Source organism: Bos javanicus, chromosome 21, assembly GCF_032452875.1.
Source record: "Bos javanicus breed banteng chromosome 21, ARS-OSU_banteng_1.0, whole genome shotgun sequence".
Lineage (NCBI taxonomy): Eukaryota > Metazoa > Chordata > Mammalia > Artiodactyla > Bovidae > Bos > Bos javanicus.
This window is the reverse complement of record NC_083888.1, coordinates 26710165-26728154: the sequence shown is the minus strand read 5'-3', so window position 1 is coordinate 26728154 and position 17990 is coordinate 26710165. Positions and strand designations below refer to the sequence as shown.

The following is a 17990-nucleotide window of genomic DNA, read 5'->3' as shown; positions in this document are numbered from 1 at the left end:
AAGCATTCAGAGACAGAGCTCCTGAACAACAACATTACAGCTAAATGGTGCCTGCTTCTGAGAAAAAAATGATTCAGATCATTTTGATGATCTCAATAATTTACTTCTCCATTTATTCTTTCCATTCTCTAGTTGCCTTTTTAAATCTATTATTATACAAAGTGCTGATATCAATAGAGTCTTATAGAATGAAGTCTAGGCATTGAATTTATGATTAAAAATACTGGATAAGTCATTTCTCTCATAAACTATTTGTAAAAATTCATGATTAATGATAATACTAAGCTTTCAATACTGTATGTGTCTTTCTTTAAAGGAGGCTATACTGGAAGAACAGGAAAAGAAGAAAAGCAAAAACCTGTATGTATGACAAACTCCCCATACTAGAGTCATTGATAAGCTGTTTTAATTTGGTGCCCAAATCACCAGAGTCTATCTCATTTTCATACAACGTCAGGCAGTTCTTTTTTCTTAAAATCTATCCATCTCATAATGTGGTAGGTGGGAACCCTATAATTTTTCTCTCTTTAAGAATATTTACTATTTATTTATTTGGTTGTGACAGGTCTTAGTTGCGGCATGTGGGATGTAGTTCCCTGTTGAGTGTCTAATTGCTCAGTCATGTCTGACTCTTTGCGACCCAATGGTCTGTAGCATACCAGGCTCCCCTGTCCTTTACTATCTTCTGCAGTTTGTTCAAATTCATGTCCAGTGAGTTGGTGATCCTATCTAACCATCTTATCCTCTGTCGTCCCCTTCTCCTTCTGCCCTCGATCTTTCCCGGCATCAGCGTCTCTGCAATGATTGGGCTCTTTGAACCAGGTGTCGAAAGTATTGGAGCTTTAGCTTCAGCATCAGTCTTTCCAATGAATATTCAGGGTTGATTTCCTTTAGGATTGACTGGTATACAGAGCAATGTTTATATGTTGATCCCAACCTCCCAATTCATCCTACCCCCTTGGGTCTATGCATTTGTTCTCTACATCAGTCTCTCTTTCTGCTTTGCAAATAAGTCATCTCTACCACTTTTCTAAATTGCACATAAAAGTGCTAATTGTGCTGTGTTTGTTTTTCTCTGTCTGACTTACATCACTTTGAATGGCAGTCTCTAGGTCCATCCTCACTGGTGGTTTAAGCTCATGGTTAGTTCCTGCGATGCAGAAAGCCTGTCCAGGGGATGCTGGAGACCTAGGGAGTTGAGGAAACACCAGCCCCTGAGAGGAAGCAGTTGTTATGGGGGGATGGACTCTCCATAGGGTGTTGGAAAATGGATTCTAGCCCTCTCTTTGTCATTAATTTCTATGACCCCAAAATGCCCTTGACTCTTCGGGGCAGCTGCTTCCTCAGCTATGAAATGAAAGGATGGGACTCCATCTGTGTTCTCAGGGGGCAGAGAGCACCACCCACATGAGGATTACCTGCAAGGTGCTGCAAATGCAGATCCCTCCAATGCCCACCTTGATTGACAGAATTAACATCTCTGAGAGTGAGACCCAAGAGTCCATATTCTTAGCATGTCTCGCAGAGTAAACCTCACAGGTGATTTTGATGTTCCCTCAAATGTGAAAGCTGCAGCCATCCTGAACACATTCCCACTCAAAAATGTCTCATTCAGTGATTCATTATTACAAGCAAACAAATCAGCAGAAAGTCCAGTTCTCATTTCTCTCCCACACACAAATCCTGAATCCTCCTGATTCTGTCAAAATGTGAGGAAGACATGCATCTGGGCTCCCTGTGTGGAGCCTAGCGTACTGTCCCCATATCTGCCTCTCCCTGCAGGGCAGTGACTATCTGTCTGCGGGTCGTCGCCAACATCCTGGTGCTTGTCTCACTCGCTGGGAGCATCTATCTCATCTACTTCGTGGTGGACCGGTCCCAGAAGCTGGCACAGTCCAAGAAGGAGCTGACACTCTGGGAGAAGAACGAGGTACCCACACACAGTGGCAGACCCTCCTCTGTTTCCTGGGTGTTTCTTAGTTTTTATTTTTAATGAATTAATTAATTTGCACCAGGTCTTAGTTGCAGTATGCAGGATCTTTAGTTGCACCATGTTGGATCTAGTTCCCCAACCAGGGATGAAACCCACGGCCTCTGTACTGGGAGTGCAGAGTCTTAGCCACTGGACCACCAGCGAAGTCCCCCCTGTGGCGTTTCTTAAGTGGATTCACTGGAAGTATCTCCATGGAAAAACTGTAGTCCTCTTATTCTAGAGCACGGATCACAAGGGCTTGGAACCAGAGTGGCAACACTCAGGCTTGGCTGAATGATATCCCTGGTCTTAATGAGGAAGGTTTTGATTCAAAACCACCCTCAAGATCTGTACATTCTTTCCCTTGGAGTTGCACTGCTGACTGTGCTTTGCTTTCTTGGCTTTGTGTTTCTTTATATGCATGTTTCCAGAAACTGACTTAACCAGCATTTGCATTAGCAATTGCATTGTCTTCCATTGCATGTGTTGAAGTTGACCACGTGGAGATTGTTGAACATTTAGGTGGTTTCCATATTTCTATATTTTGCCTGTGCTGGGTCTTCGCTGCAGTGTGCAGACTTCTCTTGTTGCAGCATGTAGGTTTAATTCCCCTGAGGCATGTGGGATCTTAGTTCCCCGACCAGGGATTGAACCTGCATCCCCTGCATTGGAAGATGGATTCTTAACTATTGGACCATCAGGGAAGTCCCTCTGTATTTCTAAGTCACAATAATGCTTCCCAAAATAGCTTCACACCAATGGCTCATTTTTGTAAAAGTCCTTTCCCCTCCATTATGTGACTATTCCCACAAATAGAAGATTACAAAGAGGAAAGTTATAAACAGTTTTATAATTCTTACTAATTATTGTAAGACTCTGGTCCTGAAAGTTTGGTTTGATTTACCTGTAAATATTTGAATGGCAGAAGTAGCACAAATGCCACCTCTCAGACCACTTCTATAAAAATAATTAAAAACAAAGTGTGCAGGCAATACATTCATCCTCAATGTACAATAATTTTTCAGAATCTGAGACTGCATTACAGAGTCTCTTCTCATACCTCTGTATTTTATGTCAATTAAGTGGGCTATAGAAATATGTGCTTGTGTGTGGATAGATAAATTTTTGAAAGATAAATTCAGAAATTATTTCTTCTTTATCTCACACCTCTCATGTACCAGCTAAGCCTCTGCTTTCACTTGCCATAAATACAGAGAAACAGGAGTCATTCAAAAGTAATGCTCTAAATCTTGCATGTGCAGAAAGAATATTTATTACCTCTCAGACTTTCCTTATCTGTTCTTAACAGCTGCAGTTATTTTCTTCTTCTATCCAAGGTAAGAAAAGTATAAATAGAATAAGATGGTAATTGAAGAAGGCAGCCAAGATACCAGTGAATCCCAAATGGCATGTATGAGTGTCTTTAGTTTAAGGAAAGTTCCCAGAAAGAATAAGGCTTCCCTGGGGGCTCAGTTGGTAAAGAATCTGCCTGCAATGCAGGAGACGTGGATTGGATCCCTGGCTTAGGAAGATCCCCTGGAGAAGGAAATGGCAACCCACTCCAGTATTCTTGCCTGACGAATCCCATGGACAGAGGAGCCTGGTGGGCTAGAGTCCCTGGGGTTGCAAAGAGTCGAACACAACTTAGTGACTAAACTACCACCGCCACCACTGGAAAGAATAAACCCATGGCAAAGTGGCCTTGTCAAGCAGCTAATTAGCTAAGATTTGGGGGAGGTTTTCCATGTAAGAACTGCATGATCCTCTGAATACCCATCTCCCCTACCAAACATTAGGCTTCGAGATCAATTGTCAGGTGATGTAGGCTGAGATTCGGGGGTGGGGGGCCCTTGAAGGAGCTTGGTGGGGCGTGCATTCTCTTGGTAGGTGAGTGTGGTGGTCTCCCTCGTCACCATGCTGGCACCATCGGCCTTCGACCTTATTGCCGCCTTGGAGATGTACCACCCACGAACCACACTGCGCTTCCAGCTGGCAAGGTACGGCCACTGTGCTGGGAGGTTTCCTTATGGGTTCACTGTCTGGCCACCCACCGTGGGAACTCAGTCTCTCAGGAGCCAGGGCTTGCTTTGCCCCACGCTGCCAGCCTTAGCACAGGACTAGCCCTATGGAGCATCTTAGGCACAGGGGTTGAAGGATCGGAAGGACGGGGAAGAGGAGGTAGGGAGAGAGGAGGGGGCTGGAGAGGAAGGACCTGGAAGACTGGATGGAAGAGACGGATGAAAGGGTGGTGATGAGAACAAGAGGAAAAGACAAGGAGGGAGGGAGGGAGGGATGGAGAGGATGAGAAAAGGGGAAAACAGGCAGAAAAAGCAGATGTGAGAGAAAGAGGACCAGAAGATGAAGGAAAGGCTGCCCTGTTTTGCTCACATTTTGAGTCCCTTGGTGGATTGACCACAAGAGGTGACAGACTCTTGCTGTCTTTCCAGATGTGAGATGAACATAATGCTTTACTCGTAATTCCCCAAAGCACAGACCCATAGAGGCTATGTCAGGATGGTCAGTGGGTGTTCAGCAGGTGGTAGATGCAGATGTGAGCCACAGCAGACTAGGGACAGGGGAGGTCAGAGGGGCCGGCCTCATGAAACCACATTTCATTGCAGCATTGGCTTCATCACTGTCTTACTGAAAAATTTCCATCTCCTCCCTGGAGCAGCCTCTTTGTCAGTAGACGTGCAGCTTTAGGGGATGTTCTGTTAGGGTGATGGTCGCAGAGGGCAGAGATATTAGAACCTGGCTTACTTGTCTCCCATCCCTCTGGGCCCTCCAGTGCTTTGATTGTATTTCCTCTTGTAACACTGGATCACGTTCTACAGAACAAATTTCCCCCAGATCACTTTGTGAAGAATGACTCTCTTTCAGGAGTCAGCAAATATTTTCTGTAAAGGACCAAGTACATCTTTTTTTTGTTTGTTTGTTTCTATTCTTTGAAAAAATATTTATTATAGAGAGATAATTGAATAAGATGAAAGCAAACATTTTAGTCACATATTCAAGAACAACTATATATTACTACTAGAAATAGAAACCAAATAAATCTCAGTTTCATTGCAACTGTTCAACTTGTCACCAATTAAAGAAGGCCATTCACCAGCTCAAAAGAGATGGGGAAATGCTAAACATTCAGAAATTGAGCAAAAATTCATTTACTTGAATTTTTTTAGGAAAAAAAAGTTTTACAAAGACTTTTTTTTAAAAAAACTAATACTCTAGATACAACTCATGGTATGAATTTAATAAATTAAAAGCATTGCTTGGGAAAAAGTAAGGTTCTATGCCTAGAAAAAGGCTAATTTTCATACATACATTGTGTCATAAACTACTGTGATTAAAATAAAAATATTATTGTTGTCTATGATATAAAGACATAAGTAATGCAGAGTGTCATTATGTACCTTAAAAGACAACAAATAAGGTCCTTTGCAATATATCAGCACTTCTTACATTCTTTCATGCATCCACATGGTTTTTTTTTTTTAATTTAATTTTATTTTTAAATTTTACATAATTGTATTAGTTTTGCAAGTATCAAAATGAATCCATCACAGGTATACATGTGCTCCCCATCCTGAACCCTCCTCCCTCCTGCTTCCCCATACCATCCCTCTGGGTCGTCCCAGTGCACTAGCCCCAAGCATCCAGTATTGTGCATTGAACCTGGACTGGCATCTCGTTTCATACATGATATTTTACATGTTTCAATGTCATTCTCCCAAATCTTCCCACCCTCTCCCTCTCCCACAGAGTCCATAAGGCTGTTCCATACATCAGCGTCACTTTTGCTGTCTCGTACACAGGGTTATTGTTATCATCTTTCTAAATTCCATATATATGCACCAAGTACATCTTTTTAATCGTGCTGGTCTATGAAGTCTCTGAAGAGAGACTATGAAGGTCTATGAAGGCTCAATTCTGAGGTCATAGTAGGGAAATGACCATGGACCATACAGCATCTAAGGGGTGTGCCCGTGTTTCTTGCAGCTTTATTTCCAGAAATAGAAGAGGGTAGGATTTGGCTAAAAGGCTGTTGTTTGACAGCCTTGAAGTCCAACGGAAGTCCAATTGTCGTTTCAAAGATAGAAACACTTGAAAGATCAGGGGATGGCATGTAGAAACCCCTCATCCAGGGTGGCTCTATGGGGAGGGGTGGTCCCAGCCCCTGGGCTCCAACCCTTGCCTCTGTGCTGCGCTCAGCACCTCCTCTGTCAACCCAGGAGAGAGAAGAGCATTCCTCAGCAGCTCCGTCACAGGTACACACCAGGGAGAAGCAATACTATGATTGCATTCCTAGTATACAGATTAACCTCGTTGTTCCCGTTCAAAACTAGAGAAACAGAGGCATCAATAGACTTGCCCTTCATGAGTTCAGTTTTTTTTTTTTTAACACAATCTGATTCTGAAGGAAACCAAGGGTGAAAACCAACCACTGTCTTAGCCTAAGCACGGTAGTCACTCCAGAATCATGGCAGAAGCATGGATCAGACAGAAGCATGGATTTTGTGTGGTGGTGTGCTCATTCAAGGTGGATTTGTGGCTTTCAGGGTCCTTGTACTCTATCTGGGGAACCTCTACAGTCTGATCATCGCCCTCCTGGACAAAGTTAACAGCATGAGCATTGAGGTGAGTGCTCTGCCCTGGGAACTTGCCCAGCTGCCCACTGCCTCCCCCATACCACACACAGACACATGCTCACAAATACACATACACACACACAAACATTTACACACATATATGCACATGCACAAACACATGCAAACACTTACTCATACACACATGTGTGTGCACACATATACACACGTGCACACATATACACATACACATGTGTGCGCGCACATGTGCACGTGTGCACACACGTGCATATATATATATGCATACACACACACACACACACATTGGGCTTCCTAGGTGGCGCTAGTGGTAAAGAACCTGCCTGCCAATGTAAGAGATGGAAGAGGTGCCGGTGAATCCCTGGGTTGTAAAGATCCCCTGGAGGAGGAAATGGCAACGCGCTCCAGTATTCTTGCCTGGAGAATTCCATGGACAGAGGATCCTGGTCGGCTACAGTCCATGGGGTTGCAAAAGAGTTGTACATAACTGAAGTGACTTAGCATGAAGCATGTATACAAATATACATACATATGCATACATACACACAAACACATGTACACATATACACACAAGTACGCAGAGAGACATACATATACACATGCACACATATACACATAAGCATACATATATATATATATACACACACACACACGCACACAATCACACATATACACACACACATACAGGGCCATCATCAGTATTGTCAGCATTACTGCTTGTACTTGCAGTCCATTCTTCATTTTGGAAATTCAATTCAGTTGTGGTCTTCTCAACATAAGGATGGGAAAATTAGTCCCATTTCCAAGATAGAGAAAGTGAGGCCAGAATTGATGGCTAGTCACTGATAAGTGCCAGAATGAGAATCTGGGTTTCCCGACTGTCTTTCCCGGAATTCCACCAGGAAAGGCTATCAACAGCTCTGGTAAGTGATCCCGGGAGGATTGCAGGCTATGTGACTCACTCAGAAAATCAGGAGAATATAAACATCTTATGGAGAACAGTTCAGAGCAGCCCCACTCCCAATACCCACCAGGGGATCCACTCCCAGCCTAGGGTAGGTTTGGAGTTCATGTTAAACCTGATCCACCTGTGAGAATATCCCAAAGGGCAGGGGGAGGAAAGGCAGGGAAGAGGAGGTTTCTTAGGGTTGTTTATATAAGCCATATCTGACTAACATCAAATCCTGTGGCTTGTAAGACAGCAGAGGCCATGGGGAGTAATGGTTCTGCATCAGGGCTTTGGTGTTGCAAAGACTGGGTCCCTACCTGCCACCTACTAGCATCTTACTTCATCTAGCTGAGCTCATCTCATCTATCACACCCATTCCTAGTACGAAGCACTCACCTCATCTATCACATATCCTATCTATCACATGGAATAATCATTCTTACCTGACCCTCTCATGAGAATGAGAAATAGAACAGACTATAACCTAGGACAGCCTCTGACACTTACTAGTGACCAATAAATACTATTCAATTACAATGTCCATTCCTGGACCCTTTCTAGTCAAGTGGTTATCAACCAAGCTAGAGAGAGTGGGAGAGTGAGAAAGACAGAGAGATGGAGACAGAAACAGAGATACAGAAAGAGATTATTCCCAAGCATTGCAATGATACCCTTGGTGTTCATGATAGATTGTTACTTACAAATACAGTAAGTCCCCTACATATGAACCTTCAAGTTGCATACTTCCAAAGATGTGAACATGCTATTGTGTGCTAGCTAAATTGTAACTGTACTACTGTACTTTTTAAGGTCTTGTACTGTAAGAATAAAAATGTTTTGTTTATTTTTGGGGTCTGTTTTTAATGTATTATTTGTGTGAAAAGTATTGTAAACCTATGACCGTACAGTACTATACAGCAGATTGTGTTTGTTGGGTACCTAGGCTGACTTTGTTGGACTTATGAACACAATCTCAGAACTGAACTCGTTCACATGTTGGGAACTAACTGTAACTGAGCAAATTCTTTTCTTCCTTCCCTCTGTCTGCAGGAAGCTGCTCCCCAAAATAGCACAAGTCACTGGATAGATTCTACCGTCTTCTTTGCCACCAGGGCAGCCCCCAGAGAAGAGAGATGGTCCACACTTGGGCCTGGAATAGGGCTCAGGAGAAACAGCACGTGGGCCTCGGAAGAGGCCAACATTCCAACTTACATCTCACCTCTCTCAGGAGCCAACAAGACGACGGTCTCCACCCGGAGTCCACAAGACCAATGCTGGGAGACCTATGTTGGACAGGTAGGTTGCTGTCCTTTACAAAACCCTTTTGAGTCGATTTCATCTAGCAACTCTCTGACTGCCATTATGCCTCTTTTATAGAAAAGAAAAATAAGTTCATTGGGGGTTTAAGATTGCCCAGGTCTCAAAACAAATAATAATAACCAGTGTAAAGACTCTTGCAGTATTAACCATGTGCTTGGCCCTGTTGTAAGTGCTTAGTCTAGAATTTTATTGTTATCATCCTTAGAACCAGAGATAAGGAAATTGAAGCACAGAGGTTAAGTAACTTACCCACATGACAGATAGTTAAGGGGCTTCCTTGATGGCTTAGCGGTAAAGAATCCTCCTGCAATGCAGGAGACACAGGAGACGTGGGTTTGATCCCTGGATCAGGAAGATACCCTGTAGGAGGAAATGGCGACTCACTCCAGTATTCTTGCCTGGAAAATCCCATGGACAGAGGAAGCTGGTGGGCTATAGTCCATGGGGTCACAAAGAGTCGAACACGACTGAGCATGCACACATGTAAAAGCAGAGTGATACCCCAAATGTAGGCATCTGCTCCAAACTCTGTGCTCTGAGCCCATCTGCCTCACATTTGCTCTATTGTCTTGTGTAGAGAATCTCACTCCCTAGGTATTATCCCATAATCATGCCTCAAGTAGTCTCCTATTAAATGGCTCCGAATCATAGATTTTTTTTTTCCTGGTTTGGTGTAATGCTGGCCTCAAATATAAAAATTCAAATGAACAATTTTTTTTTAAACATTTTTTTGATGTGGACCATTTTTTAGTCTTCCCACTTTGGGGCTTCCCAGGTGGCCCAGTGGTAAACAATCAGCCTGTCAAGGCAGGGAAACACAGGTTCCATCCCTGGGTTGAGAAAATCCCCTGGAGAAGGAGATGGCAACCCACTCCAGTATTCCTGCCTGGAAAATTCATGGACAGAGGAGCCTGGCAGGCTACAGTTCATGGAGTCATAAAGAGTCAGACATGACTGAACACACACATGCACAATTTTTTAGTCTTTATTGAATTTGTTTTATGTTTTACAATATTAGTTCTGATCTACATTTTGGTTTTTTGGCCCCGAGGCATGTGGGATTTTAGCTCCCCAACCAAGGATCTAACCTGGCCTCCCTGAATTGGAAGGTGAAGTCTATACCACTGAACACCAGGGAAGTCCCCAGATGAACAAATATTTATTGAGCACCCATTGTGTGCCAAAAATGAAGTCACCCTGGCTCAGTGGTTCATGTCACGGAAATGAACAGAGACGGGAGGATCCTGATGAGAAAGTGGCCATGGGGAGGGCTGGGCATGGTGACATGCAAGGATGCCTTGTGTTTCAGGAGATGCTGAAGCTGTCCATCATTGACATGCTCTTCACCGTGGCCAGCATTCTGCTCATAGACTTCTTCCGAGGACTTTTCGTTAGGTACTTAAGTGACTACTGGTGCTGGGACCTGGAGAGCAAGTTTGTAAGTAAGATGCTGCTGGATCCACCCTTTCCTGATGGCCAGGCTGGGAAACTGACATGTCTGAGAGAAAACATGTAAGGGACGAGAGAAAGGATGTACAAAACTAAGTTTCCATTTCTTTTTTTTTCCCCATTCACTATTTTCTGGGATGGCCACACAGATGGTGGGAGCAAAGAATTTTATGAATGTTATTATAATAAACTGGTTTACACAAAGAACTTTGGAATGTTTTTTAATGCAGAAGTTCATTTTCCCTTGTAGCCTGAATACGGGGAATTCAAAATTGCAGAGAACGTGTTACATTTAGTCTACAACCAAGGAATGATTTGGTATGTATCAAAGCTTCTTCCTGCCTGTGCTCACATCTAAATGTGGGCTGAGATTTTAATTTACTTGGACTGAATGGGGTGTGACCATAGTAAACACAGTCATAAGAATTAGGAAAGGACATAAACAGTTTATAACTGAAGGATGTCATATGAATAGTCATTTCAGTAGTGGTTTTTGAAGCATTTTGTGGAAAGGAATGATGAAGGAAATAGTCCATTTTTAGACCACTATCAGTTCAATTCAGTTCAGTCGCTCAGTCCTGTCTGATTCTTTGTGACCCCATGAATTGCAGCATGCCAGGCCTTCCTGTCCATCACCAACTCCCGGAGTTCACTCAAACTCACATCCATCGAGTCAGTGATGCCATCCAGCCATCTCATCCTCTGTCGTCCCCTTTTCCTCCTGCCCCCAAGTCCTCCCAGCATCAGAGTCTTTTCCAATGAGTCAACCCTTCACATGAGGTGGCCAAAGTACTGGAGTTTCAGCTTTGGCATCATTCTTTCCAAAGAACACCCAGGGTTGATCTCCTTCAGAATGGACTGGTTGGATCTCCTTGCAGTCCAAGGGACTCTCAAGAGTCTTCTCCAACACCACAGTTCAAAAGCACCAATTCTTCGGTGCTCATCTTTCTTCACAGTCCAACTCTCACATGCATACATGACCACTGGAAGAACAATAGCCTTGACTAGACGGAACTTTGTTGTCAAAGTAATGTCTCTGCTTTTCAATATGCTATCTAGGTTGATTATAACTTTCCTTCCAAGGAGTAAGCATCTTTTAATTTCATGGTTGCAGTCACCATCTGCAGTGATTTTGGAGCCCCAAAAAATAAAGTCTGACACTGTTTCCACTGTTTCCCTATCTATTTCCCATGAAGTGATGGGACCGGATGCTATGATCTTCGTTTTCTGAATGTTGAGCTTTAAGCCAACTTTTTCACTCTCCTCTTTCACTTTCAAGAGGCTTTTTAGTTCCTCTTCACCTTCTGCCATAAGGGTGGTGTCATCTGCATATCTGAGGTGATTGATATTTCTCCCGGCAATCTTGATTCCAGCTTGTGCTTCTTCCAGCCCAGCGTTTCTCATGATGTACTCTGCATAGAAGTTAAATAAGCAGGGTGACAATATACAGCCTTGACGCACTCCTTTTCCTATTTGGAACCAGTTTGTTGTTCCATGTCCAGTTCGACCACTATCAGTCCCTACAAAACAAATAAGCAAACAAAACTGCACAAGAACCAAGAACCAGTAGAATAAACTTTTGAGGAAGGTGGGGCTGGTGGCGGGGGGAGGCTAGGAGGAGTGGCTGCTGACCCCTCAGGAGGACTTCCTCCAGTAGCTGTATCACAGAGGAGAGCTTGCCCTCAGCACCCCACTCTCCTTTCATATTTTTTGAGAATACTTATTCATTTATTTATTTATTGGCTGTCCTGGGTCTTGGCTGCTTTCGCAGCCTTTCTGTAGTTGCAGTGAGTGGGGCTACTCTTTATTGAGGTACATGGGCTTCTCACTGTGGTGGCTTCTCTTGTTGTGGAGCATGGGTTTTATAGCACAGATTCAGTTGCAGTGCATGGGCTTAGTTGGTTCAAAGCTTGTGGGATCTTCCCGGACCAAACAGGGACACAGAACCTTCCCGGACTGAACTTGTGTCCTCTGCACTGACAGGTGGATTCTTACCCACTGTGCTACCAGGGAAGTCCTCTCGTTTCATCTTTTCACTAAGCCCAGGTGCACGACCATCCATCCGCTGGATAGACAGACCCATCCTAGGGGAAAGCTGCTCACCCAGGGCAACTCCCAGCCATGGCAACCATGTTCATAAAGATGCTAAAGGCTGGAAGGGATCATCTGATCCGCATGGACGGGTGTGTCCCTGGGGGCATGGTGGAGAGCTCCCTAATCATTCCTTCACCTCTGGCTTTCCCTCCTGGACCCCCTAAAGTGCTCTCTGTTAAAATACAAGCAAACAAAGAAAAGGAAGAAGTGCCTGAATGTCCCACACATTCACAAGACACAATCTCTTCTCATCATACAGTAAAATGCAGGAGAAATAGAGAATCAAGTAATACTCCTTTATTCAAATTCTGTGTTCTTGGGACTTCCCCGATGGTCTGGCGGCTATGACTCCAAGCTCCCAATGCAGGGGGCCTGGACTCAATCCCTGGTCAGAGAACTAGATCCCGAGTGTCACTACTAAGACCCGGTGCAGCCAAATAAATATTTTTTTAAAAAGATATCATTGCAAGAAAAAAAATTAATTCTGTGTTCTTATAGTCCACTTATTTTGAAAAATATTTTCATAAATATAGTATTAAAATAATACATAACATTTATTTAACATTTGCAAGATACTGGGCACTTTTTTTTTACCTATAATAATTGGTTAAATCCTTATAGAGACCGTATGAGGTAATTAGTATTTTCTTCTTCATTTTAATATGAGGAAACTAAAGAAAAGAGAAGCCAAGTGTGTTGCCTCACATCACATAGACAGTGATCTTTTTGCCTGATGTGAGAAACCAAAAGTTTTTTCTTAGAGTTTTACTTATCAAACGTATCCTTGTATCTATATTTATCTTCCTGCTGCTAAATCCAAATTTGACAAGTATTGTATTGAATGAGCATCTAGTACAAGCAGATTAGCCTTAAGTCAGAAGTTCTGGGTTTCATTCCCTATTTGGCACTTATTTGCAGGGTAATTGTATCTCTGTTTCCCTGGTATTTTATTCCAGGCCTGTCATTCCCAAAAGCACTCAATTTGGTTGATATAGGTCACCCTCTTATTATTAGCCTTTGAGCAAATTACCTAATTTTCCCAGACCCAACTTTGGATACTAACCCCTCCTTATATTTTATTTTTATATTAATATGCTTGTTTATTTTTATTTTTGACTGTGTTGGGTCTTCATTGCTATGTGTGGTCTTCTCTCTAATTGCAGCATGAGGGCTTAGTTGTCGCTTAGCATGTGGGATCTTAGTTTCCCAACCAGGGATTGAACTCATGTCCCCTACAGTGGAAGGCAGATTCTTAACCACTGGACCACCAGAGAAGTCCCTACTCCCCCTCTATGATTGCAGAAGGTTAAATGGGCCAAAATGTGTGAGGATGCACAGCCCAAGATGCAACAAAAGTAGCTGTGCTGCACATATGTTGATGGAAACTGAAAGTCAATAACTGATTAATGTAGCCCTCACCATGCATGCTTAGATGCTTAGTCGCTTCAGTTGTGTCCAACTCTTTGCGACTCCATGTAGCCCAACCAGGCTCCTCTGTCCATGGGATTCTCCAGGCAAGGATACTGGAGTGGGTGGCCATGCCCTCCTCCAGGGGATCTTCCTGACCCAGGGATTGAACCCACATATCCTGCATCTCCTGCTTTGCAGGCAGGAGACACCAGGGAAGCCCTAGCCCTCACCAAAGATAGGCAAAATCTAGAGCCTACTCAGAATCATAGTTATCCACTGTTTGTATCTTGACCAGAAGAGGGTCTTTCCCTTGCTAACTGTAAAAAGACACTTAGCATTCCTGTGTCAAGAGAATTTTTTTTAGGCCATGCTGTGCAGCATGTGAATGGCACCCCAATCCAGTATTCTTGCCTGGAAAATCCCATGGACGGAGGAGCCTGGTGGGCTGCAGTCCATGGGGTTGCTACGAGTCGGACACAACTGAGCGACTTCACTTTCACTTTTCACTTTCATGCATTGGAGAAGGAAATGGCAACCCAATCCAGTGTTCTTGCCTGGAGAATCCCAGGGACGGGGGAGCCTGGTGGGCTGCCATCTATGGGGTTGCACAGAGTCGGACACTACTGAAGCGACTTAGCAGCAGCAGCAGCAGTGCATCATGTGGGATCTTAGTTCCCCAACCAGGGATGGAACCTGTGCCCTCTACATTGGGAGCTTGCAGTCTTAACCACTGGACCACCAGAGAAGTCCTTTCTGGTTTTTTCTTAAAAGGCTATTTTAAAATAGGCTCTCAGCTCATCCACAGAAGTGACTAGTCTTATTCCCAGAAGGTGGAGGTTTTGGATCTCAGATTTCCAGGGGCTTCCTCAGTTATTTAAGCACAGAGTACACATCTTGAATGTGGAGAACAGAAGCTAACTGGCCTCCCCTTGTGGTTTCAGGATGGGAGCCTTCTTCTCCCCATGTCTCCCTGCCTTCAACGTCCTCAAACTCATTGGGCTCATGTACCTGCGCAGCTGGGCCGTGCTGACCTGCAATGCACCGCACCAGCAAGTCTTCCGGGCCTCCAGGTCAGTGAGTGGAGAGAACTCACATCAACCACACTTGCCTTATCCAGGGGGGTCTCCCCAGCTCTCTGCCTGTCAAAATCCTGTTCACCCTCCATTTGCATTTCCTCCCTGAAGCCGTTGCCAGTGCCCACTGCTCCCCTCCACCCCGAACTTGGAAGGAATCACGACTCTTCTTTAAGCTCATGACACTTCCTTTACAACTTTTTCCTGAAGTTTAATCATCATCAGAGTCACTCACTCAGTCATGGCCGACTCCTCATGGACTATAGCCCGCCAGGCTCCTCTGTCCGTGGAATTCTCCAGGCAAGAATACTGGAGTGGGTTGCCATTCCCTTCTCCAGGGCATCTTCCCAACTCAGATTGAACCCAGGTCTTCTGCATTGAAGACAGATTCTTTACCGTCTGAACTTTCTCAGCTCCTATATATATATATTTATACATATTTATATGTGTATATACATTTTATATAAAATGTGTGGGCTTCCTGCATGGCACTAGTGGTAAAGAACCTGCCAGCCAATGAAGGAAACATAAGAGACACAGGTTTGATCCCTGGGTTGGGAAGATTTCCTGGAGTAGGGCGCTGTAACCCACTCCAGTATTCTTGCCTGGGAAATCCCATAGACAGAGGAGCCTGGTGGGCTATGGTCCATAGGGTTTCACAGAGTCGGACACAATTGAAGCGACTTAGCATGCATGTGTAAAGAATGTGTATGCATAAATAGAGAAAGGCTTCACAGATTAATACTCACCTACTTACTACATTCTAAGTGGCCCGATATTTTCTTTATTCTTCTAGTCAGTCTACTTCATTAGAGAGAGCGTGCTGTCTGAGAATCTGTAGGTGGACAGATCACCAAAGAGACCTGCACTGTCCTCAGGGGAAGCCTGAGTGGCCGAGCTTTCAGATAATAACTTAGGATCCAGGGCCCAGGGCTTAATCAGGCGGAACTATTTTTCACCCTGAGAAGCTAGGAGCAGAGCAGATGAAAGGCTGAAAGACACATCCAAGCGAGAGAGTTAAGAACCACAATGAAGGAGTCACACCATCCTCAGACATAGGGGACAAGCTCAAGGCTGGGGACTAGAGAGGGAATCACTACTTAAGGACTCAGGTGGGTGGGACAAAGGTTCTAAGATTTTTTCCATGAATTAGGTTTACTGGCCATGTGGTCACCCCTCTCTTGGTTTGAGGTGGACAGGTGCTCAGAAAGTGTTTAGTAGATGAGCAGGTTGGGCTGGGTGATCACTAATTTCCTTGGAGTATCCATTTCTAGTTTGCTAAATTGCCTGTGACCCTGTGACAGACCCTTTCCTTAGCAGTAATGGGAGGAGGATATTTTTCTGTTTCCAGAGAGTTAGGGCTACAGTTTCTGTGTTGATGTTTTGGGGGGCAGGAGAGGTGGGGTGATACATACGCATCAGTGGCAGCTGGCCAGGGAACGAACTCAACACCTGGCACTTGTTTTCTTTGCAGATCCAACAATTTCTACTTGGCAATGCTCCTGTTTATGCTCTTCTTATGCATGCTGCCAACCATTTTTGCTATTGTCCGGTACAAACCATCTTTAAATTGTGGACCATTCAGGTAAGTCAGGGCTTCCCAGGTGGCGCTAGTGGTAAAGAACCTGCCTGCCAATGCAAGATAAGTAAGAGACTTAGGTCAGATCCCTGGGTAGGGAAGACTCTCTGGCATAGGAAATGGCATCCTACTACAGTATTCTTGCCATTTATAGATGAGCATCCCATGGACAGAGGAGCCTGGAGGGCTACAGTCCCTGGGGTCTCAGAAGAGTTGAACATGACTGAGCATGCACGCACAGGTAAGTTATTTTAGTTTATTCGGCTCTGCCTGGAGCTACTGACAGCAGAAGGGAAAGGACTCCTGTATTGAACTGAATTCTCCTGGCTCACAAAGCAGGTCAACAGCAGAGAGAAACTGCAAATTCATGTCTTTTAAATCCATGACCTGTGTTCTTCACTTGCTAAGCCAGCTGCCCTCAAATATGATCATCTTTGTGCTCATCTTTAAAAGATACAGCCCACTTAAAATCAAAATGGAGAAAGGCATTGCTCCAGTGCTGGAGAGAAATTCTACCTGGTCAGTCTTACCCTTCTAGAACTCAGAAAGATTTTACTAAAAGATTGTCCATGTCACTTTTTAAAAAAAAAGATATTTTTGATGTGGACCATTTTTGAAGTCTTTATTGAATTTGTTACAACATTACTTCTGTTTTTTATGCTTTGGTTTTTTTGGCCATGAGGCACGTAGGATCCTAGCTCCCTGACCAGGGATCAAACCCACACTCTCTGCATTGGAAGCATGGAGTCTTAACCACTGGGGGGCCAGGGAAGTCCCTAGTGTCACTTTTGATTCTACACTTATCTAGCTGCATCAAGACAGAAGTCCCTAGAGGTATCTCCATCTAGGATTTGCTTTCAGTTAGGGTTTTTTGATTTTTTTTAATTTTATTTTTTGGCTGTGCAGCTTATGGGATTTTAGTTCCCCCACCAGGGATCAAACCCACGCCCCCTGCATTGGAAGCATGGAGTCAACCACTGGACCACTGAGGAAATCCCATTTAAGTCAGTTTTGATACATTTATGTAACATTTAGAGTCTGTCTTTGTAAACCTTATACACACACCAGTTCAGTTCAGTTCAGTCGCTCAGTCGTGTCTGACTCTTTGCGACCCCATGAATTGCAGCACGCCAGGCCTCCTGTCCATCACCATCTCCTGGAGTTCACTCAAACTCACGTCCATCGAGTCGGTGATGCCATCCAGCCATCTCATCCTCTGTCGTCCCCTTCTCCTCCTGCCCCCAATCCCTCCCAGCATCAGAGTCTTTTCCAATGAGTCAACTCTTCGCATGAGGTGGCCAAAGTCCTGGAGTTTCAGCTTTAGCATCATTCTTTCCCAAGAACACCCAGGGTTGATCTCCTTCAGAATGGACTGGTTGGATCTCCTTGCAGTCCAAGGGACTCTCAAGAGTCTTCTCCAACACCACAGTTCAAAAGCACCAATTCTTCGGTGCTCATCTTTCTTCACAGTCCAACTCTCACATCCATGCATGACCACTGGAAAAACCATAGCCTTGAC

The 17990-nt window shown here is 44.1% G+C and overlaps 1 protein-coding gene across 1 annotated transcript in view; it reads left to right on the top strand.

Moving 5' to 3' along the window:
• Nucleotides 1–17990, top strand: part of TMC3 (transmembrane channel like 3) — a 55545-nt gene that overhangs the window by 22302 nt on the left and 15253 nt on the right. The window contains exons 9-17 of the mRNA XM_061394602.1: nucleotides 317–360; nucleotides 1783–1930; nucleotides 3860–3969; nucleotides 6532–6610; nucleotides 8597–8842; nucleotides 10176–10304; nucleotides 10566–10633; nucleotides 14761–14889; nucleotides 16367–16477. Of these exons, the coding sequence (XP_061250586.1) occupies nucleotides 317–360; nucleotides 1783–1930; nucleotides 3860–3969; nucleotides 6532–6610; nucleotides 8597–8842; nucleotides 10176–10304; nucleotides 10566–10633; nucleotides 14761–14889; nucleotides 16367–16477 (1064 nt within the window). The remainder of the gene's footprint in view (nucleotides 1–316; nucleotides 361–1782; nucleotides 1931–3859; nucleotides 3970–6531; nucleotides 6611–8596; nucleotides 8843–10175; nucleotides 10305–10565; nucleotides 10634–14760; nucleotides 14890–16366; nucleotides 16478–17990) is intronic.